The sequence below is a fragment of the Crinia signifera genome, chromosome 1, assembly GCF_055691185.1.
Source record: "Crinia signifera chromosome 1, ASM5569118v1, whole genome shotgun sequence".
Taxonomy (NCBI): domain Eukaryota; kingdom Metazoa; phylum Chordata; class Amphibia; order Anura; family Myobatrachidae; genus Crinia; species Crinia signifera.
Window position 1 is genome coordinate 406,433,821 of NC_139217.1, and position 24,444 is coordinate 406,458,264.

The 24,444-nt window shown below is 45.6% G+C and overlaps 1 protein-coding gene across 1 annotated transcript in view; it reads right to left on the reverse strand.

Moving 5' to 3' along the window:
- The window catches only part of ST8SIA4 (ST8 alpha-N-acetyl-neuraminide alpha-2,8-sialyltransferase 4), a 169,523-nt gene that overhangs the window by 78,699 nt on the left and 66,380 nt on the right, over positions 1 to 24,444 (reverse strand). The window contains exon 3 of the mRNA XM_083151727.1: positions 12,802 to 13,059. Coding sequence (XP_083007853.1) covers positions 12,802 to 13,059 — 258 coding nt within the window. The remainder of the gene's footprint in view (positions 1 to 12,801; positions 13,060 to 24,444) is intronic.

Sequence of the window (24,444 nt, forward strand, 5' to 3'; positions counted from 1 at the left end):
GTATAAAAAAATAGAAATCCACATTGTCGCATACACTAAGTCAATATGCCTATATAGCCTCACGTGATTATTTTATAGCCAACACAGCTTGCCACCAATTAGCAAATATGTCCATACGTAGTCATATACAGTACCCCACAGCCTTATTTCTCAGAGTCTCAAAGCAAAGTTGTATGTACCATAGAATGGGACTCAATCATCTGTTTACAGAAACCAGTAGACAAATCAGAAAGGTCTACCCACTGTAAAATGTTTCTGAAACTTTATCAGTCACTAAATAAATGTTTTAACATATCCCTTAAGATAACGTGTTTTTTGTCTGATTATTTTCATGTATTCAAGCACACCAATTGGTGAAAAAAGTCCAATAAAGCCTCCAAAAATAAAATTGAAGAAACATGGAAAGGACTGGAGTCGGTACACCAAACCTCTGACTCCCAACACCTCTCTTTTTTACTACAGTCAGCCGACTTCACAAATGGCAATGTGTGGGTATGGCAGGCAACAGAAATCTCGGGGGTCCGGTACAGTGATATCTCTGGGGCCCCCCAAACTTGTCAATTGCCACGCACTCTCATGGCGTGTATAAAACACAATGCCCACAGGCAGGGCCACCAAGAGAAATCCTGGGCCCCAGTTCAACAACTTCCTGGGGCCCCCACGGACGGAGCTCCCTGCACATTCTGCAGACCCGTTGTTACGCCACTGCTTCCAAGGTGGATACGGACAAAAATTTACACCGTAATGCCTATTACACGTCACACATCCTTTACATATTATACCACATGCCATAATGCTCATTACACGTTATGCTACACACCGTAGTGGGCAGTACACATTATACCATACACCGTAATATCTATTACATATTTTACCACATGCCATAATGCCCATTACATGTTATTCCACACACCGTAATGCTCATTACATATTAGGGGGTCAACATGGATTAACCTGCTCTGCCAGGGGTTAACATTCTCTGTTAGGGGTTAACATGCTCTTTGCCATGGGATTAACTTGCTCTGCCAGGGGTTACATGCTCTGCCATGGGTTACATTCTTTGCCAGGGGTTAACATTCTCTGCCAGGGGTTACATGCTGACTTTCAGAGTTGGATCTCAGCCCCAGCAGCATGGAGGCAGCAGACACAGAGCAACCAGCCACCCACCTTGGAACACAGTGACCTGGACATGGGTGGGGAAACAGGTCTGGGACTGCTAGACTGGAGACATGGCACTGGCACCTGCTGCTGCTGGTGGCAGTTGGGATCGGAATGTGGGCAGCGGGGCGGGCTGGATTCTGCGGAGGGGGTTGTACTCCCATGGGAGGTAGCCTCTCTCTGACCCAGTTCCTCCCAGCACCCAGGGACTACCTACCCTAAGTATCCTCCTGTCGCCGAGCCATGGTAAACTCCCAAGTCATGTGGCTGGCTCTCAGCAGGCCTTGGAGTCGGAGAGTGGAACAACACAGAAGGACCTCTGTGATGCTGCTGCCCCCACAATGGCCCACATCCGCACTCCCAATGCTGCCGCTGAACAGCTGACTGCAACGCACTCAGACCTCACCACCAAATTTAAAAAAAAACTGTGTGCTCAAACCAGGGCCCCCCTGACAGCTTTGGGCCCGGATAAACTGTACCTGTCCACCCCCCCCCTCAGCACCCCTGCCCACAGTATTGCCACAGTATTTCCTACTAATAAAATGCCCAGAGTATTGCCACTTGTGCACAATGCCCACAGTATTGCCCTTTACCCATAATGAGCAAAACAATACAGTTACCCACTCACAGTTTCTCTCCCAATAGTACACATATTACACAATTTCCTCCCTCCCTATAGCACAGTTTTGTTACACCAAGACTCACACTTTTGATGTAATGTCTCCTCCAGGAGCTCCTGCTGTCCATGCCAGTAACTGCTCAGCGCCCAAAGGGGTCCTCGGGGTGTCAGTGTCCCGGTTATCCTCTTCATGGCCAATGAGCAGAAGAAAAAGAGAAAGTGGGGTTTCTGCGTCTGCAGCTCCAAGCTGGGGACTTCCGCTTACAGGGTGGGAAGGAGGCGTTGTAGAATAGTATCCGGATCGGCGCTGCACTGCACTTGCCACTTCCCTGTCATTTACTTTGATAGGAGCAGCAAGCGGCAGAGCCAGACTGGTGCCTCCCTGCATTAATAGACCACGCAGAGCGACTACAGCTGGCTCTGGGCAATTAGACAGACAGGCGGGCTGGTGGATGGTGTAATCCTCTTAGCCGTAATCAATTGCTACTAGCAAGTGTCACACAGCTGCAGAAATTCTTTGGGGCCCCTCAAAACATACAGGCTGTGGTTCCTGAACTTTTTTAACTCATGGTGCCCAAGAGCATCAGAATAATCTTCACGGCACCATAGGCCAAACATTTTGTTTATTGTGAAATTCAGAAAAACGTGCTAGTTACTGTACATGCCGAGGGACAGGATGCTCTTCTGATTGTCCACATATTTTGTGATGGGAAGTAACAGGCGCTGGTTTGCCTATTAAATGGAACATAGTACTGAACCACCAACCCAGGGCATACTTTCAATTGCCCCAAGGTACCCCAGGGTGACACGGCACCAGTGGAAACCATTGGTGTAAAACACAGGTTCTCAAAGTCGGTCCTCAGGACCCTACAGAGTGCATGTATTGCAGGTCTCCTCACAGAATGTATCTTTTAAAATGTGTCAGTGAGTAATGAGTGCACCTGTTGGATGACCTGGAAAATGTGAACTGTGTGGGGCCCTGAGGACAGAGTTTGAAAAGCACTGGTGTAAAGTAAGGACTTTATTAAACAACTAATTGAATACTTATTTATTAGTTACCAATGAATATAACATAATTGCAATACAGATGGGAGCTGATCATTATAGACACAAAGATTGTGGTTATAAAATTGTCCCGGCCAAACATTGTCTTAGAATATAGGATTGTCATGGATAGGGATAAATATAGCATACATTTAAAAATAGGTTGAACTCGATGGACTGACGTCTTTCTTTAACCTCAAAAACTATTTTGCACAATCAAGAAATGTAAAGTGGACAGTTGTCGGAATCCTCATTACCAGCAGTTCAGGCACAGGTTGTACGATCTATATACTGTATTTCATAACACATCTTTTAACAATTCACTATTACTGTAACTTGATATAATATATGTACACTGATCATCTCTTTTCCTAGAACAGTTTGTCTTCATACAAATATATTATTCAAGGTATTATAAATTAATTAATATTGCTTGAAAAAGGTAATATGTTTTTATACCACAATTAACATGCTGGTAATTGTTCTGAAAAAAAAAAATAGTATTATTTGATGCCACGAATAGGATTTCTCGGTCTTCCTATGAAAGCACAAACTTTCCTATTCCAAGTATAGAAAGACTGAACGGCAATTTAAATTTAGCCATTGATAACGCAGTAAGAGCTGAAGTGATAACAGCCACTTATTGTTTGCTACTAGCAAGGAGAAATGCACTATTACAATTACAGAGATGGGCTTTTGTACAATAAATAAGTGCAGCTTTAGGAAAACTGTATTGCTGCAGAGTAAAGCCTTGTTTCCCCTCATGATATTACAAAAAAAAATAAAAAATCTATTTAACCCTTACTTTGTAACATTTGCCACAATTGGCAGATGGTAAGTTTGAAAGTGCTTTCTAATACATTAAGAAATCTCCTATATATTTGGCTACATCTGTCACTCAAAGTGGGTGTCTGTGTCTATAACGCTCTGTTCCTGGACTTTCCTCTTAATGTGTGATTGCCTTCATCTGTGCTGAACACCTTTCTGAGAAATTAACCTGTTTAAAACAGGTGATGGCAATCATACATTAAGGGGAAGTCTAGAAACAGAGCATTGTGTCCCTCCTGGAGAGGGTCATGTTGGGAGGTATGTGACAGAGAACCAGCCCAGTGAGCCCACAGACAGTGCCAGACACCCACTGCCTTCCCATGTTGCCCAGCACTGCTACTCCACAGCCACCAGGTAAGCGCCCCCCTCCCGCGATTTGCGGCAAAAACCTCCCCCCCCGCGCGCCCCCCCCTCCCGCGATTCGCGGCAAAAACACCCGTTCCCCCGCGACCCCCCCTACCGCGACTCGCAGCAAAAACACCCCTGCGACCCCCCCTCCCGCGATTCGCTGCAAAAAGAACCCCCCCACGACCCCTCCCGCAATTCGCGGCATAACCACCACCCCGCGACCCCCCCTCCCGCGAATCGCGGCAAAAAGAACCCCCCCGCGGCACCCCCCGTGATTCGCGGCAGCTCCAGAATTAAATTGCACATGGAAAACACTGACATGGCTATGGTCGACAATGAAAAAGGTTGACATGAGTTTTTGAAGTTTTTTTGTCATTTTTTGAATATTTTCATATTCATTCTCATGTGTCGACATGGACACCAATGAAGTGCCACACTTATGTCAACATTTACATGTGTTGACCTTTCTGTGTTGATTTTTTTCTTGTGGCGATTCGCGTCACACCCCCCGCAACCCCCCCTCCGGCGATTCGCGGCACCCCGGCACCCCCCCGCGACCCCCCCCTCCCGCAATTCGCGGCAACCCCCCACCGGAACCCCCATGAACCCCGCTCTCCCGCGATTCGCGGCACCCACCCCCCGCAACCCCCCCCTCCCGCAAATCGCGGCACCCCCCGCGATTCGCGGCAGCTCCAGAATTAAATTGCACATGGAAAACACTGACATGGCTATGGTCGACAATGAAAAAGGTTGACATGAGTTTTTGAAGGTTTTTTTTTTCATTTTTTGAATATTTTCATATTCATTCTCATGTGTCGACATGGACACCAATGAAGTGCCACACTTATGTCAACATTTACATGTGTTGACCTTTCTGTGTTGATTTTTTCTTGTGGCGATTCGCGTCACCCCCCCCCGCAACCCCCACTCCCGCGATTCACGGCACACACACTCCCCCCGCGATTCTCGGCACCCCACCCCGCGACCCCCCCTCCCGCGATTCGCGGACACCTAAGTTGCAATACAGGCATCTTTCATACAATTCTAACCATATTTCTCATATACAAACGTTCACAAATTAAGGGGGCGCAGCCCCTTACGACGGTGTGAAGAGCGCCCGTAGGGCGCGATGAATCACCTAGTGTAAGTTATATTCCTTTGAATCCCATATAAATAACATACAGTATGATGTCATAATTACTTAACTGGTACCTATATAACGAACTTAAAAACAAACTTAAAAATAAAAATCCCTATAGGGCGTGGCCTAGCTGAGCAGGAGAACGGACGCATCTTCTTTGGGCTCCTGTCCTACAGCCTCTTTAACAGCCTCTTTTGCCTCCCTGAGTTCCCCCTGGACCCTCACCCTTACCTTACCCCACAGGTGCTCCATTCCTGAAGCGGGCGGGTGGTCGCCGCGGAGCCGGGGAGTGCTGCTTGCATTCCTGCAGGTTGCAGCCTACCCGTCTGCAGGACCTATATTTCAGCTGCCGCCCGCCGCTGTGACGTTCGGCGCCTCCCGGGGGACAGATCCCGGTCCGGCGCTTGCTCCCTCCTGTTACCGGGCAACACAGCAACCCCCAGAGCGGGTTTACACCGTGCCGGGTTCTATCAGTGTTACTTAGGCCCTTGTGGCTCATGCTCGTTCTAGTTCATATTTTATGCTAATGTTGAGTTTTACATAGATTCAGGATTATTAGTTGCTTTACTATATACGTATGTGTCTTTTTTTGAGGGGTGACTGGGTTTATGTCCACTACCCCCCAAGTTACATAACATGGTTGAGGAGGCCTTGGACAGGTCCCTCACTATGACCCCCCCTGGGGTCGCCAGTCTAGTTATTTTCTCTATCTCTTTATTCCCCTTTATCTTTATTTTCCCTCATGTGTCTTGTCCCCCTGTTCGTCTATCCAGAGTAGGTCTCTCTTATAACTGCGTTTTTTACTATGCAAAGGTTACCATAGTTAGATGCGATCATTTGCTGGTTTTAGAAGTTTTATAAATGATTAATATTATATCTCTGAATGCTAAGGGTTTGAACTCACCCCAAAAAAGGAAACTAGCATTGGCCTATTTTCATAAGCAGAAAGCTCATGTTGTTGCCATACAGGAGACCCACTTTATTAGATCGGCCCCGCCTAGATTCTCCAATAATAGATTCCCCCAGTGCTATACCGCAAATGGTCCTCACAAAAAGGCGGGCGTCGCAATACTAGTGTCTGCTAATTGTTCCTTTAATATCTCCTCACAGTATGCCGACCCAGAGGGTAGATTCTTAATCTTAGTGGGCCACCTAGAAGGCGTTGAAACCACTTTGGTCTCCTGCTACGCCCCTAATACCAGACAGATTACATTTATTAGAACACTCCTCTCTACTGTACAGAAGTATGCTAAGGGTGCACTACTATTATTAGGGGATTTCAACATGGTTCCAGACCCAATTATGGATAGATCTCACCCTCCAGGTTATAGAATATCCCATCCCCCTGACCACTCCAGGAAACTCAAACAGCTTATTAAAGAATTTGACCTTTGTGCTAGACACCCGGGCATGAGGGATTACTCCTTTTTCTCACATCCCCACCGGTCGTACTCGAGGATAGATCTTGCCCTGTCCGACAAATGGACCTTGGCATCCATTCGTAAGGCTGACATACTCCCTATCACCTGGTCTGATCATTCCCCGGTACGACTGTTGTGGGATCTAGTCTCATTTAAGACCCCCCCGGGCCCATGGCGGTTAGGCGGTACTGCCCTGACTCAAATTGACTCTAAGAACTCTATCCGGGATTCCCTATCCATGTATATCACTGCCAATAACCCGGACGATACTGGGATACTCACACACTGGTGCGCCCTGAAGGCTGTTGTGAGAGGTACTGCAATACAGGCTGTGGCTAGAGCAAAGAAAGCGGAGGTAAAAGAAATGTTGCAGGCGGAGGAAGAACTAGCCAGACTAGAAGTAGCCCACAAGGATAACCCCTCTGATGAGACCATTTATACAGCGCTTGCGCAAGTTAGGGATAAGATTAATGCATCATAATTTCGGGAGGTACAAAAAAACATCTCCAAATTAAATCAACGTTTCTACCTCTTTGGTAACAAGGCGGGCAGACTGCTTGCCAGAAAACTGAGGGGCAGAAGAGCTAAGGCAAGAGTAGACCTTTTAATAAACTCTAAGGGCGCTAGGGTTACTGACTCCTTCCAAGTAGCAGACACTTTCGCGGATTATTATGCTAAACTGTATAATCTAAGATCAGATCCACACACCCCTCAGCCATCGGAGGCTGGCATTACCTCCTTCCTAGATGATATTAACCTTCCTGTGTTGCAGTCCGAAGCCTGTCGAGCCCTCAATGCCCCCTGGTCCTTGTCTGAGGTGGAGACTGCGATTGAAGGACTGCCAAACAACAAGGCCCCTGGTCCTGATGGGTACCCATCCAATTTTTATAAATGTTTTAAGTCAGAGTTAAGCCCGATCCTATTGCAAGTTTTCAACAAGGCCTCCCAGGCCGGGGAATTCCCTAGTGAAATGCTTGAGGCTAGGATAGTAACTATTCCTAAGCCTGAGAAGCCTACTACAGCGGTCCAGAATTATAGACCTATTGCTTTATTAAATACGGATTTGAAACTATTTGCAAAATTGATAGCCAATAGGCTGGCCCCTTTACTCCCCTCCCTGGTAAATGTCGACCAGGTAGGTTTCGTGCCAGGCAGGCAGGCTCCGGACAACACACGTAGAGTATTAAATGTAGTTGAAGTGTGTGAACGTGCCCGCTGTCACTGCTTTCGCTTGACGCGGAGAAAGCATTTGACAGGCTTCACTGGGGGTACCTGAGGGAGGTGCTTGTGCGTTTTGGATTTCAAGGGAGAATGTTGGACTCTATTTTTGCTCTTTATTCTCACCCATCCGCGAGAGTGTTTGTGAACGGCTGCCTCTCTAATAGCTTCCAGATAACAAATGGAACTAGGCAGGGATGTCCCTTATCCCCACTTATATTTGTATTATCTATAGAACCCCTTGCAGAGAAGATCAGGTCGGATAATCGAATAACTGGGCCAGTCATAGGAAAAATCCTACATAAAATCTGTCTGTTTGCGGACGACGTCCTCCTTTGCCTTCAAAAGTTAGACTCATCCTTGCCCGCTCTCCATGAAGTACTAGAAGCGTACTCCTCTGTATCTTACTATAAACTTAACACTACCAAGACAGAGGCCCTCCCACTGAACATACCGGATGCAGAGGTGGCACGACTGAAAGACGAGTATCTCTACGCATGGCAAGGAAGAGCAATTAAATACCTGGTAGTGTTAGTAACTAGGGATACCCACTTGATGGAGTGTAACTTTTTGCCGCTCGTCAGCTCTTTCACAAAAAATAATAGCGGAATGGTCCCTGCATGAAATTTCTTGGATGGGCAGGCTGGCGGCATCCAAAATGATCCTCCTCCCTAAACTCCTCTATCTTTTTCGGTCAATTCCCAGGAAACCTCCCAAGTCCTTAATGTGCAAAATTAATACTATTTTTACTAAGTATATCTGGAAGGGTTCACGACCCCGTTTGTCCAAAAAATATCTGGCCCTGCCAAAGGTCCTGGGGGGAGGGGGGTTTCCCTGACGTGGAGAAATATCAAACTGCGTGCCTATTAAGTCAGGCCAGGGATTGGTATGACTCCAAATCCCCGAAGCCGTGGGTAGTCCTTGAGCGTTCGCTAGCTTTAAATGTCCCGCTGGTAGATCTGCTCTGGGTCCCATTACGAGCCATCCCGAACAGATCGGAGCTAAGCTCAGCAACAAGGACGACATTGGAGGTGTGGTCTGGGGTGCTCGATAGCATAGGTGGGTTAAGCTTGCCAAGTACGGAGATCTCTCTGGCTGCCATCTCTAATTTTATTCCCAACCTAAATTTGGATTTGTGGATCGGTGCGGGGATATCCACTTTGGGACAATCAATGCAGGGGGACTCTTTACAGCAGTTCTCCGATCTTCGAGATCTTCGAGAGAAGTTTGGGCTGTCTAAGACCGAGTTTTACAAATATCTACAAATCCGCCACTGGCTTATGGCCAACCGAGAGGGACCGGCTTCCGTGCTGCCCGCCCCCAAGTTACTCACCTCCAAACTTAACAATAAGACGCACAAGGGGGGTATCTCACAATGGTACAACCTCATTTCAACAAAAAAGGGAAAGTTACCTGCTCAGATCAAGTGGGAAGCGGACCTTAATGTATCCTTTAGTGAGGAAGTATGGGACGCTATCTTCTATTCAGGCTTTAGAATGTCTAAATGCATCCAGCACGCCGAAATGTTTTTCAAACTCTGCCATAGAACATATTTCACCCCGAATAGACTACATGCCATCTGGCCAAATGTCTCCCACTTGGGCTGGAGGAAGTGCGGCAGCATAGGCACAATATTACATATATTCTGGCAATTCCCGCTACTTGCTCCCTTTTGGTCAGAAGTGTCCTCACTTATTAATGCTGTACTTAAACTCCAGATACATCTGAACCCAGTAGTAGCACTTCTTCACTAAACCGAAATACTCTCGGGAGGGGATCTGTACATTCTGGTAGCTGCCAAAGCAGTGATAGGAAGTCTTTGGAAGTCGATAGACATTCCTTTGATTAACCAAGTAATCAGTAAAGTACATAATCACTTCCTTTAGGAGACGAATGCTAAGTACACCTCATCAGCGTCTTCGATCCATCTGAAATGGCTCAAATGGGCTGAGTATAGAGAAGAGCGGGGCATCACCCTAGCTAGAGTTGATATATGGGATAGGGCTACCCTGACTTCCCCTCCCCATACGCAAGAATAACGGTCAGTACTTGAATTAATCCTTGTAATGTTATTTATATTGCTACGTGTCCCCCCCCCCCTATCGTGTCTTTTAAGTCTTATTTTTTTATTTCTTCTCTTCTCTCTTCCTCCCTTGCCTCCTTTCTTCTTTCCTTATCTTATATACTTTGTAATAACACAGGTCAAAGCCTCTGCGCAGGTATAGATTCCTCTACCTCTTAATGTGCTACTTGACCATTTGTACCAGGTGATTTACATGTTCATGTATTTTGTAAGTTTGTACCATGTTTCATATACCACTCTCTTGTATGACTTATTCCTATGACCTAATAAAAATTTATTATGTAAAAAAAAAAAATTCCTGCCTTCGATGTCTGCATGCGGGCTGGTTCGTGGAACCGCGTGATGTCATGATATGGAGGACGCTGGACCTGCAATTAATCTTCGGGAACGTGGCTGCCTTGTGTGAGGGCCAGGAAAGGATTTTCTAGGGCCCATCCAGGGGCCCCTTGGTACCTGGTGGGACTGGCCGTGGGTGCTCATCATTTTCTGTGGGTGCTCAAGCCCGGGAGCACCCACAGAATCGGCGCCTATTATGTATGTATGTATGTATGTATGTATGTATGTATGTATGTATGGTCATCCCTAGGTTGAGTTATGTGGTGAGGGACAGGATTCACTTTTGTTTGTCCACATACAGTATTATATAACTGGCAGCGACAAGCACTGGTTTTGCCTATTACAGTGACAATAAATGATTTTACACTTTTTCCTACTTTTACTTTCACCTGTGTAAAAAAAAAAAAAAAAAAAGTGTCTGTGTTGCATATTCATATATTATATTTTTTTCAGGAAATGATGTGGACCAACATCATACTTCAGGGCCTGCGTGTTCTCAACCATTAAAAGGGTCACACAATACCCATATTTTCAGTCTCATATACTTTTACATTTCAACAAATCTCTAATTGACTACCGCAGTCCCCTATCACCTGCACCATTTCCCCCCACAGACTGCTCATGCCCTTCCATATCAACCCACTCACTAGAAGTAGAAGTGAAAGTCCACTTATTTAGTAGCTAATTACACTAAATAAATCATTAATGTAAATGCGTTTTGATAAAAGACAGCCTAAAAATGCTTACTTCTGGCCCGCAGCCGGCAGAGGCACAAGGGAGAAAACATGGTCAAAATACACTGCACAGCCTCTGCTCTGATCGCATGTACTGGACAGTAGTACAGAATGAGTAGTATTGGACATAGCGCTGGGTATGGGTCATAGGGTCGACAACAAAAATATCGTCATGCATTGGGTCGACCACTATAGGTCGACATGTCTGAAGGTCGGCAGGGTCATTAGTTCAACACATGCATAAGGGCGACATGGGGTTTTTCACGTTTTTTGTCCCGAATGTCGACACAGGAGGCACGGACACTGGAACATAGCATCGCTGTGCTCGGTACACTCGGCACACTATTTTATTCTTCCTCCACACCCTAGTGGATGGTAGAACATGAAATACCACCTGTCGGCACATGTCGGCTCCAAAAAACAGTGAAAACCGCATGACGACCTTTTGACTGTCGAACTAGCCCATACTGACCTAATGCATGTGTCGACTTAATGACCCTGTTGACTGCTGTTCACATTGAAAGTGGAGAAGGGTTCCAAGTTCTCGTTTGAAGGTTTGCTACTACCACCAAGATCTGCACCTATAGTGGTCGACCCAATGCATGTTAACAACCGTATAACGCAGGTAAAGTCCGACATGCTGAAAATATTGCTAACAGTAAAATCCATACACATTAGATGAGGGCCCTTCCGAGCAATATTGTTTAAAACCTCATCTAGGGCTAGATTCTCTAAGCTTCAAAAGTGATAAACAGCCGGCCAATCAGCTCCTACCTGCCATGTCACAGACTGTGTTTGAAAATGCTGATTGGCTGTCTGTTTATCATGCTCCATTGTATCACTTTTGAAGTTTCGAGAATCTGGCCCCTAGTGTGTATGCTCCGTATCATTAACAATGTACCCTCAGCGGCCTCCTGCTCCCCATGGCCTTCGCAGCACAGAACAAGTCCTGAGGGGAAAACCATTAGACGATGAGTGATTCCGAATGGTTTTCCCATCATGTGCACGGCTGCAAATCCATTCACAGCCGTGCACATGGGCGGGATTACATTCGGGCGATGGCGGAGCTTATCTGCATACTGTGCTCTGAAAACAGACATTTGATGCTTATACACATTAGGAGGTACGTCTTTTGCACCTGTTACAAGACCATGTTAAATACATACAGAAGATGATGACTTGTGTACAGCTGTACATAAGGGCAGAATGATGCCATTTACTGTAGGTGTGCACTGCTTAACCCCTTAAGTGGTAATCCTGAGAATTTTCCAGGCTGTGCCTCAGTGCCCAGTCTGGCAAGCCCGTAAAATTATTGGGACTGCAACTGTTTAGAGCCGTGGCACCAGGCCGGGCAGCAACTGACATAGTGTTCAGCGGCGCTGCCCGCCCCAGGGGGACACAGTGGTGGGGTTTTTTTAGGTAAAAAACTTGCCCAGTGGGGAGCGCTACCTTTAATAAAAAAATAACACCAGTGAAGGGGTTAATGCGCATCTGATGCTAAACTCAAATTATACGAATGCTGACAATATTCCCCATAATAACATATCAAATGGTACACCTTAATTTTAACCCTTACTGAAAGATAATAATAATGCCCTATAATACATTACAGAACAGCATATAATGTTTTGTTAAATACTTACACAGTATTTGCATTCCATTATGAAATATACATTTCTAATGTGTCACTTTTGACATATAATTTACTTTAATAATCTAATATAAAACTACTTTCACAAATACAACATAGCACACTTGAAGGAAACTTAATATTCTTAAATATATATCTCTGCAACTACTTACAGCTCCTATCTGATAAACCTCTGTAATTCATAGTAAGAAATAATCTCCAGTAACAGACAGTGGCTCACCTTATTACAAAGTCATGGCTGTCTATCTCCTTGCCACAGCCACTGTTGAGGAGAATTCCAGAATTCCCCACGACTGCACAGGTCTGAAACCGGCGGCTCTTCATCGGTGACACTTCAGGCAAAAGGCTGTGCAGGTTCTGGGATATATTTAGAGTGCGGCGTCTATCCAGCACATAATGAATTACATCTCCCGGCTTGAAACTGCTTTTAACTACAGAAACGTCTCTCTCTGCATCCAAAAATCGGAGTATATCTTTTCTGGGTGAAAAAGAAGATGAAAGTACATCAGTATAACAATATAGGAATCTTATCTAACCAACGTGTAGTTAAAATACACCTGCCATTTTGAAGTAAAGTCTTTTTTAATTAAAAAAAAATAAAAATAAAAAAATCAATCATTAACAGGATTTTCTGAATAAGTTCCAAATTGCAACGTACAGATATAATTTTTCAAAAAAGTTTACGATGCTATGTCGACGGTCAATAGGTCAACACCCTATTCTTGACATAGGGAACGGTCAACACAAGCAAAAGATCGACATCCATGTGGACTACTACTGGAAATAGCAAAGTATCATGGCCACAAAGCAAGGTGAGCATTGTGAATGAAGTAAACTAACTGGGGGGGTCCATGTGCTCAGATGTCAACATGGACACCAAAAAAAAAAAAAAACATGAAAAAATGCATGTCACCTACCATAGTGCATCTTGACCCATCTTGACCCATTGGTGCTGATCTAGACATAGTAAACCCAATACTATGTCTAGATCATCCCCTCTGCCACACATAGAAGTGGTCACACTCTTGATCTTGTCTTCCCGATTGGATTAGAAGTATCTGACCTAAAGATAAACCCAGTCAGATGGTCAGACCACCACGCAATATGGTTCTTAGTCGCAACCCCTCAAAATAGATCTTTGCCCATGGAATTGACCAAATATCGCCCAAGGAGGGCTATGACTCCTCAGGCCATGGCAGCTAACTTGGACCTCTCGGCAGTAATGGGGACCTGTAAAGATCCATGTTCCCTAGTCTATTATTATAACAGGGTTATATTATTCGACCCTGCAAACCACACCATCAAGCACCCTGGTTTGATAACAGTATTTGTGATCTCAAGAAAAGGGGTCGTATACTTGAAAGACGATGGAGGAAGACAAACCTGGCAGAGGATAAATTAAATCTAATCAAATACATTGGAATATACCAATCAACAATCACCCGCAAGAAAACAGAGTTCCTTTCAAATGAGATCATGACAGCAAAAAATAGGCCCGCTCAGCTTTTACGTACAGTGGTGATGCTTTGCAAACCAGCATGAATTGCAGCCTAATGAGACCCTCTCCCAGTCAAGATGCAATGAGTTTGCTAAATTCTTTACAGAAAAAGTATCTATCATCCAGGCTGAAATCCCCACAGTGTCACAAACGGAGTACCAACATAACAAGCCTGCCAGTGTAAGACGCCTGCCTTCATTGGACATCTTTGACCAAGTGAATGCACAATACATTGCTGGATATTCTAGACTGTTGCGTCCCTCCTCCTGTGATCTGGACCCTGCCCCATCCAAGCTTCTTTTAGGGTGTATGGAAATAATCGGCCCTGCAATCGCAAAAATAGTTCAATGCTCTTTGCAGACAGGTGTTTTTCCCGAACCACTAAAGGAAGCAATAGTCAGACAACTTCTTAAAAAATCTAATTTAGACCCTGACTGCATGACCAACTACAGGCCAGTATCAAATCTTCCTTTTCTAGGAAAGGTTATTGAGAAAGTGAAAAGGGGGGAGCCCAAAGGGCTGTATAGAAGCGCTGGTTTCTATGTACTTGAAAGATCACACCAATGCACACTGCTGCTGCTCCCTGTCAGAGTTTGTGTAACTCAGGCAGAACAGGAGAAGGACAAGGACATGCAGTTTGCACTGTCATGTACTATTAGGGAGCGCAATGGTGTGCAGCACAATAATCAACACTAATCTTTATAGCAATATAAAAAAATTATTTAAAATAAATAAAAAACAACAACAATATCAATACATATATGTGCACTTCAAGAATCTTTCATTTTGCAATTGCAGGACAAACAGACAAGACTTACAACATTTAACACAAAGAGGCTTTTTTAGGCATATTCTGCTGGTATGAGGCTGGATTAGAAAGTAATTTAAAGCAACAGTTACTTTGTTTAAGCAAGGCTTTTTATAATTACCAGTCCCGCATAGTTGTAAGAGACAAATCTCAAAGGTGGTGTGTCCGGCTCAATTAGTGAGTTGAGAAAGTGGTTGCAACTCAACTAGAGACCCATCTGTCAACCCATGACATTTATGATCCATTCCAGTCAGGATTCAGGAGAAGACATAGCACAGAAACAGCTCTGGTATGTGTGCTCAATGATCTTCTAAATGCAAGGGATAGAGGAGACTGTTCAATCCTAATCCTTCTGGACCTCTCTGCAGCATTTGACACCAGTGACCATGGGATTCTAATTGACCACCTGAAGAATTTCTGTGGCCTGGGTGGCACAGTCCTTAGCTGGTTCAAATCATTTCTCGCTCGAAGGTCACAGAGTGTCATCGGGAGTATACTCTTCACCACCAGTGCCGTTGTCTTGTGGTGTCCCACAGGGTTCTATACTATCTCCCATGCTTTTTGCAGTATACATGCTTCCACTTGGTGACATAATCAGACGTCATGGCCTGGTCTACCACTGCTATGCAGATGATACCCAACTGTACCTATCCTTTGCTCCAGGCATCGATAACACAGTAGCAACCTTAAATGGCTGCCTAGCTGAGCTCCAGGAGTGGATGAGTGCCAGTTGGCTGAGACTGAACCCAGATAAAACAGAAGTCCTGATGATAAATCACAGGACAAGATGGCAGCATAGCCAACGGACAGGTCTTAAGCTGGGGGGCACAGCACTAAAAAACTCTGATCATGTGCGGAATCGTGGTGTGGTCCTGGATAGTGGCCTGACACTTAAACATCAGGTGTCAGACACAATCAAATCCTCATTCTTTCATCTGAGAAACAAAGCCAGAATCAAGCACTTAATTCCCTCAGAAGACCTGCCTAAAGTCAGACATGCATTTATATCATCACGACTAGACTACTGCAATGCTCTCTACCTAGGTCTTCCATCAAAAGAATTGCACCGCTTGCAGCTGGTACAATATGCAGCCGCCAGACTGAAAAATGCAGTCCCGCTACTCCCACATAACTCCAATTATCTACGCTCTTCACTGGCTACCTGTAAAATGGCAAATTGTTTTCAAGATTGGCTTACTTACTTTCAAGGCCCTACATGACCAAGTCTCAAGGTACCTACAGCAGCTGCAGATTCCTTACTGTCCTACTTGACTACTACGATCCGTTGAAGAAGGACTACTAACAGTACCCAGAATCTCCCTGAATTCATCTGGGGGTCGAGCTTTCAACTTTGCTGCTCCAACTCTATGGAACTCTCTTCCTCGCACAGTGCGAGAAGCCCCCACTGCAGAATCCTTTAAAAATAGACTAAAGACATACTTATTTACTCAAGCATTTCAATGACATCTACTGTTAAGCTTGTTTTGTATTTCGAGTTGTAAAGACAATGGTGAAGCACTTGGAGTCCTATTGGGAGAAAAGCGCTATATAAATATTATTATTATTATCCTAAAACTGAATCTCAATCTCTGTGCCATAACTGCTGCATCTGTTTAATTCAATATAATGTAGTTTGTGATATCGATGACTAATATACCGTATAGCAGGGACCGGCAACTGGCGGACCGCGGTCCATCTCCGGACCGCAGCCGCCAGATCTCCGGGCCGCGCTCTTTGCTATAATGACAGGGGAAGTGAGACATGATGTCTCCTTCCCGACGGGCGAGTACGCGGCTCCCCCACGCACCCCACGTGAGCCGCGGCTGATGATGGAGGAAGGAAAGTTGGGAGGGTGAGTGAGAGTTCCCATTGCCAATATATAGGTAATAAGGATAATGTGCTGTGGGGATGACTAAATTTTTAACATGGAACGTCAGAGGTTTAAATGACAAAGTGAAACGCTCACTAGTCCTAAATTATTGTAAATCTCTGAACGCCGATATCATCTGCCTCCAGGAAACTTATTTGTGTGGGGATAAATTGCTTTCGTTAAAACGTCCGTGGGTGGGTTCAGTTTTCCATGCCCCATGCTTAACAGCCTCCAGAGGGGTTTCTATATTGGTTAAGAAATCAGTGATCTTTGTAACCCGCACAGTGAAGATTGACCCTGGGGGAAGATATATCTTCCTGGACGCAAGTATTAACCACGTAGACGTGAGCCTCTTGGTAGTGTACATCCCTCCCCCGTTCTCGTATGATGTTATGAGGGCCGCAGTGGAGTTCGCCACCTCTTTCCCTTCTAACCACTTGATATGCTTGGGAGACTTTAATAACATAATGTCGCCCCAAATGGATAGATGGGGAGGATCTAGTCAAGCTGTCAGTAAAGGGGGGAGTAGGTTCGCGGAATTCATCGAGGGGATTGGGTGGAGCGACCCATGGAGACTGCGGTATCCGGCAACTAGTCAATTTTCGTGTTATTCTCCCACTCACGGCGTATTCTCTAGGATCGATCTGATCTTTGTATCAGACACTTTGTTAAACAGGATTACCCACATTGAATATAAGGCCCGCGGGATTTCGGACCATTCTCCCCTGGTCATGCAGCTTGATCTGGCGGAGCCAGCTGGGTTCAGGTATTGGAAGCTTCAGCCCTACTGGCTCTCCCAGATTAACCAGGCAGAGATCGAGGCGGAGTTTGTGTCCTATTTCCAGTGTAATGACGGTTCATCGTCCAGTATTATGGTTTGGGACGCCTTTAAGGCCTACCTACGGGGGGTGTTCATTAAAAAAATTTCGTATCTGAAGGGACTCCATCGCAGGAAGGCAGGCGACCTAGAGGCAAGAACACTGGATTTAGAAAGAGTCTATCAAGTTTGTAATCTAGAAATTGACAGGGTGGAATGGCAAAGGACGCAGATAGAATGGTTAGAATATCTACAGGAAGTCAACCTCCGTAGGCTCAAAGTGGGCTCTCACCAATGGTACACTGGCTCCGACAAAGCGGGTAAATTTATGGCTCTTTTGCTTAAAATGGATAAACCTTCCCACATTATCCCTAGTATTAGAACCGAACAAGGCCAGATATTGTCATCAACCCCGGAAATAGTGGAGGAATTTGTCAGCCATTTTGGCAAAGTTTACCAATCAGCCCAAAAATCTAGCGAGGAGGATCTGACGCAGTTCTTTGCGGGCCTACAGCTCCCCGTACTAACGCAGGACGCCCAGACCCTGTTAGACGCCCCCATTACTAGCGAAGAAGTGGAGGGGGTAATTAACTCCCTTCCCCTAGGAAAGGCCCCCGGATTGGATGGCTTACCTGGTGAGATGTTTCAAAAATTTGACAAGGCCCTGACTCCTCGCCTGGTAGGTCTCTGCAATGCCATGATAAGTGAAGATGATCTTCCTCCTTCTATGGCTGAATCCTCTATAGTGTTTATTTTAAAGAAGGATAAAGATCCCATGAGCGTGGACTCATACAGGCCTATTTCGCTTATGCCCACCGATGCGAAAATAATTGCCAAGGTATTGGCTAATCGTCTGGGCAAGGTGATTCAGGATATAGTACATCCCGACCAATCCGGGTTTATGCGTGGAAAATCCACCGCGATCAATGTTAGGAGGGTCTTTTCTTATATTCAACACATTAAGGTAAAGGGGTTGAACGCCGCGGTGGCCTCATTCGACGCGAACAAGGCGTTCGATTCCGTCGAATGGGGCTACCTATGGGGCGCCCTGAAGGCTTTTGGGTTCGGGTCGGGCTTCGTCAGATGGTTGAGGCTTATGTACAAGAATCCGAGGGCCAGAGTCTCAATCAATGGGTACACATCCCAGCCATTCCCCCTGTATAGAGGGACTCGGCAGGGTTGTGCCCTCTCCCCATTGATCTTCGCCGTAGCAGTGGAACCCTTGGCTTGCTTGCTAAGAGCTAAGCTACACTGCGAGGACATGGGGAGAGATATGAAATACAATCTCGTATCCCTGTATGCTGATGATCTTTTGGTAGCTACGGCCAACCCAAATAGAGATCTCCCAATCGTGATAGAGCAACTCGGTCAGGTCGGTGAACTCTCGGGGCTCACAGTGAATTGGAGCAAATCACATTTGTTGGTGATGGGAGAGGACAATCTCGATGACGGCGGGCCTGGTGTATCATTGGCGAAGACCACGTGTTTTAAATATTTGGGGGTCAGGGTGTCGGCTGAAACAGAGGACTTCATAAAAGATAATATTACTCCAGTGCTACAGGCGGTAAGGGTTAAGTTTAAATGCTGGGCCAAGCTCCCCCTAACGGTGCAGGGTCGGGTGAATCTAATCAAAATGGTAATATTGCCAAAAATACTTTACCTACTCCAACAATCCCCAATATATATTAAGGATGAATACTTCAGAAGCCTGGATAGCATTGTGTCCTCGTTTATTTGGGGCGGCAGACACCCGAGAGTCAAACTCGCTACCTTATGTAGAGATCGAGATGATGGGGGTATGGCCCTTCCAAGTTTTAGGAGATATTATTTCGCTGCTCAGTTACTTCATCTCAGGTCGTGGGTAAGACCGGAAGAACAGCCCAGCGAATTAACTAGGCTTATGAGGTGCCTGGTTCCAAGTGTTACCCCGATGCAGATTCTACTGGCAGGCTCACTCAATAGATCCTATCCCCCTATAGTCTCCCAAGCCGTTAGGATCTGGAGAATGGTGTGCGCCTCAGAGAATTTTACGGGTCAGGATCCAGAATCATCGTTCCTTCTCTTACCCATAGCCTCGGAGATTACTAGACAGCAGGGGGGGAGGCTATGGTCACAATATGGAATTGGTTCACTGGCTCAGTTGTTCCAGGATAATAATTTTAAATCTTTTGCCCAGCTCCAGGCAGAGCATGCTCTCCCAATGTCAATGTTTTATAGATTCCTGCAGCTAAGGAGTGCGATCTCTGGGTATGGAGGGGATAGGGAACAATGGCTTATGGATACCCCTATCAAGGTCTTTTTGAGAAAACTTACTCCGCTTAAAGGTGTCTCAAAACTATATAAATACCTAACAGCCTCCGCCCCAGATGAAGGATTAAATCAACTCATGCAGAAGTGGGCAGTAGATATCCCTGGAGTTAATGAGAGTAACTGGCAGGCGGCCCTAGCAATTCCAAAAAAGGCAACAAACTCTATACGCGTACAGCAAGTCCAGTTCAATATCTTACACCGTACATATTTGACCCCAGTACGATTAAGGAAAATGAGGGGATCAGCGGATGATAATTGTCCAAAGTGCGGCCAAAATGGGGCAACATTTTGGCACTTAATGAGGACTTGTGGCAAAGTTGACCAATATTGGAATAGGGTCTGCCAGGTACTCTCAGGGCTGGGAGCGATACAGGTCAACTTAACCGATAGTAATCTGGTAATGGGGATATGGGAGGGGGTGGGAATGACTGGTGAGTTGAGACTTCTCTTGCTACAGCTCACATCTATTGCCAAAGTAGTTATTGCCCGCTATTGGATGGCAAAAAATGGGCCGCCATTCAATGAATGGCTCAATCTGGTGAATATGACATTTGAACACGAGAAATTTCATTACGCTTCTACGGGGCGCAGTACAAAATTCTTCTCGATTTGGCACCCCTGGTATAGTTCTACCTACTACCAGTTTAAGGGATAGATTGGGGTAAATGAATGTTGGCGAGTTTCCTAATGCCCTAAACGTTCCTTCTTCAGATATATGTGCTAAGGTCTCACGTTCCTTACTGCTCATTAGTAATCTCTCAAACATATCACGCTTTGAATAATTTTGAATGGACTCACTCAAATGAAATACTAATGATCACACTCACATTTAAATGTATGGACTAATAGGATTAATCGGGTTAAGGTTTTTCTCTTGGATCTTTTCGACCCTCTCAATTTAGGACAGGTCGCACTAAATAGTTCCCAAACGGATTTCGGACCTTGATCACTGCGCACTTTAAATTATAACACAATTTCATCTTCTCAGGTACTTCCTTTTTTGTTCACACTAACCCTGGCCGATCTATAAGATATCTGATAGCCGGGTCGGAATTCTAGGTAAAACTGCACATTGCACTTTTGGCACAATTGCACTTTTTTTTGACTATATTCGCCATTCCGGTGCACAAAAATCCCAATAGTCCTTCGGACTTGCGTCGTTTTTAATTCTCCTACTCTGCCACCTACCCTCACTATAATCCCTGTCCTCTCGAAACATCATGGTAATTCTTTCAATCGCCCGCATTCTCCACCATAGCCCTAGTCTAAGCCCAACAGTTGGGCCATCGGGCAACTCAGCAACACTCATGTCGTTAGTGATCCGCCCCTAAAAATCTCTAGATATCTCTTCAATACTGGGGCCCGCCCCCAGTATTTGTATAGGTACATTCTATCTGGTGTCCCCAGCCCTGTACCCGTCGTAACCATCTCTTCATATTCGCTTCCTCTGTACAATGTATGTATATTGACTGCCGTGTCTTGTATTGTATTGTTTTGTTGTATTTTTTAAGTATGTCGAGAAATGAAAAATAAAGACTCAATTAAAAAAAAAAAAAAAAAAATTCCCTCAGAAGACCTGCCTAAAGTCAGACATGCATTTATATCATCACGACTAGACTACTGCAATGCTCTCTACCTAGGTCTTCCATCAAAAGAATTGCACCGCTTGCAGCTGGTACAATATGCAGCCGCCAGACTGAAAAATGCAGTCCCGCTACTCCCACATAACTCCAATTATCTACGCTCTTCACTGGCTACCTGTAAAATGGCAAATTGTTTTCAAGATTGGCTTACTTACTTTCAAGGCCCTACATGACCAAGTCTCAAGGTACCTACAGCAGCTGCTGATTCCTTACTGTCCTACTTGACTACTACGATCCGTTGAAGAAGGACTACTAACAGTACCCAGAATCTCCCTGAATTCATCTGGGGGTCGAGCTTTCAACTTTGCTGCTCCAACTCTATGGAACTCTCTTCCTCGCACAGTGCGAGAAGCCCCCACTGCAGAATCCTTTAAAAATAGACTAAAGACATACTTATTTACTCAAGCATTTCAATGACATCTACTGTTAAGCTTGTTTTGTATTTCGAGTTGTAAAGACAATGGTGAAGCACTTGGAGTCCTATTGGGAGAAAAGCGCTATATAAATATTATTATTATTATCCTAAAACTGAATCTCAATCTCTGTGCCATAACTGCTGCATCTGTTTAATTCAATATAATGTAGTTTGTGATATCGATGACTAATATACCGTATAGCAGGGACCGGCAACTGGCGGACCACGGTCCATCTCCGGACCGCAGCCGCCAGATCTCCGGGCCGCGCTCTTTGCTATAATGACAGGGGAAGTGAGACATGATGTCTCCTTCCCGACGGGCGAGTACGCGGCTCCCCCACGCACCCCACGTGAGCCGCGGCTGACGACGCGCACCACATGAGCTGGTGCTGACGTCGATGCCGCGGCCGACGTGTTCAGGGGCAGAAGGCGCGCATTGCAAGCCCGCCTCGCGTCGCTACTGAGCAGGGGCTGCCACCGTTTCCCCGTGTCCCCAGACTGGACCTGGTCTGAGGGAGGGAGAGAGGGAGGTGCAGGCAACGGAGCCAGAAGGCACTTTTAAGTGCATTTGCGGTTGTGGCCTGCACGCTCCCCATGTACGGAGTTCATAAAGGTGAGCAGATGTTTTTTTTTAATGTATATTGCCAGTATTTAAACTAGTGGTGTGGCTGCTACTTTGGCAACACTAGAAGCAGCCTGTGTTGTCCTGTTATTATTATACAGGGGGAGCAGTCTGTGGTGTCCTGTAATTATTATACAGGGGGAGCAGTCTGAGGTGTCCTGTAATTATTATACAGGGGGAGCAGTCTGTGTGTGTCCTGTAATTATTATACAGGGGGAGCAGTCTGAGGTGTCCTGTAATTATTATACAGGGGGAGCAGTCTGTGTGTGCAGCCATAAACTGAAACCCCCCATAGGTTGCAGAGCTAGACGCATCTTTGAGGCCAGGTACTGGGGAATCTCTCCCCCCCCCCTTCTCCCGACACCACTTAGCAAAAGTCATCCTTAGACATCATCATTTACACAAACAGACACAAAGTATACCCATCTAGACTTCGTGATTGATCCCTCGCTTGCTCTCAACATACTGTCAGATCACTGTGGAGTATTGCTGTATAGTATCAATTATTAAATAATGATAATGAAAAAAACTGAAAGAAGAGGAGTCATTCGTGTGTAAAATCCCAGCAGAATGTCTTGCGCTGAGAAAGTTCTTTATGCATCCATACTTGGGAAATTTCCAGAGAAACTTCAGGGACTTCAAGCGAAGGAGATAAGATAGTGATATGAAACCTTTTAGTTGCTGCATGGAGAATAAATAGCAGTTAAAAGATAAGAATCACTGAAAATGTGACAATTTAATTTACATATAGCTAAAAGTCACCACAAATACTTCCTAAACTTAAGTACACAGGAGCTTCATATTTACAGTACTCCCTCTTTACAGCACTGGGACCACTGTAAGTGGCATTACAGAGAGGAGGTGGTGTAAAGAGTGTGATGACATAAGGACATATATACATCAAGTGAAAGAGAGTGTGCCAGTAATTAGCAAAAGTTAAAAAGGTTGCCAAGCAACTTGGTCATGTGTGGCTCCCTGCACTGTGGCTTCAGGGCATGACTCTTCTATGTGGTGTAGATATGGTCTTCGAACACCACAAGGGATCCTTAAGACTGCTATCACATTGTAGAGCACCACCATAAAATGTATCTCAAAGGGGATTGAAGCGAGAGTGGCATGCACTGGAGCAAGTGAACGAGGGCAATCAGTAATGTAAGCAAGATGGTGACAGAATATTAGTGTGTCCCCCTCTAACCCATAAGCGCAGTCACAATTTTACTGTGGAACACCCAAAGGTATATAACTTTGACCCTGATAAATGGCCAGAAATAGAACATTGCTAATCTTGGTGAGACAGGGTTAGGTTTTGGAGCTCTAATGCCATTAGATGATAGTGTTCATTCTAAAAAAAAAGTCTGTGGTATAAGCTTAATAAAGAGACTTTACTATTTAGGGGGTATTCAATTAGTACTAGTCTGACTGCCGACTATTCAATTGCAGCTGTTTGCACACATATACAGATGGGGCCGGGCTCATCTTTGCAGGGGATGGCGATGGCGTCGCCATTCCCTGCTCCCGCGCCATCTGTGTGTCGGAAGGGGACGCGCGCGCACGAGGTGCGCGCGCGTCCCCTTCCGATGGTGCTGCCCTCGGTCGCCCGGTGCCCACACCGGGCGCCCGCACCCCCCCACAGCCTCCTCGGGTCCCCCCAGCCCCCCTCGAGCGGGAGGCGGACAGTATTGCGTCCGCCTCGCCGGCCGGCCGCCCGGATACTGAGACGCGCGTGCGTGGGGGACGCACGCGCGTCTCAGTCAGATGGCGCGCCGTGTTGCTGGCGGATCGCCAGCAGCATGCTGCTGGCGATTCGCCAGCAAGCATAAGGCCTGCGCTATCTGTAGAAGGCATTTTTCACCAAAGCATTTTCACTTTTTTTTTTTTAC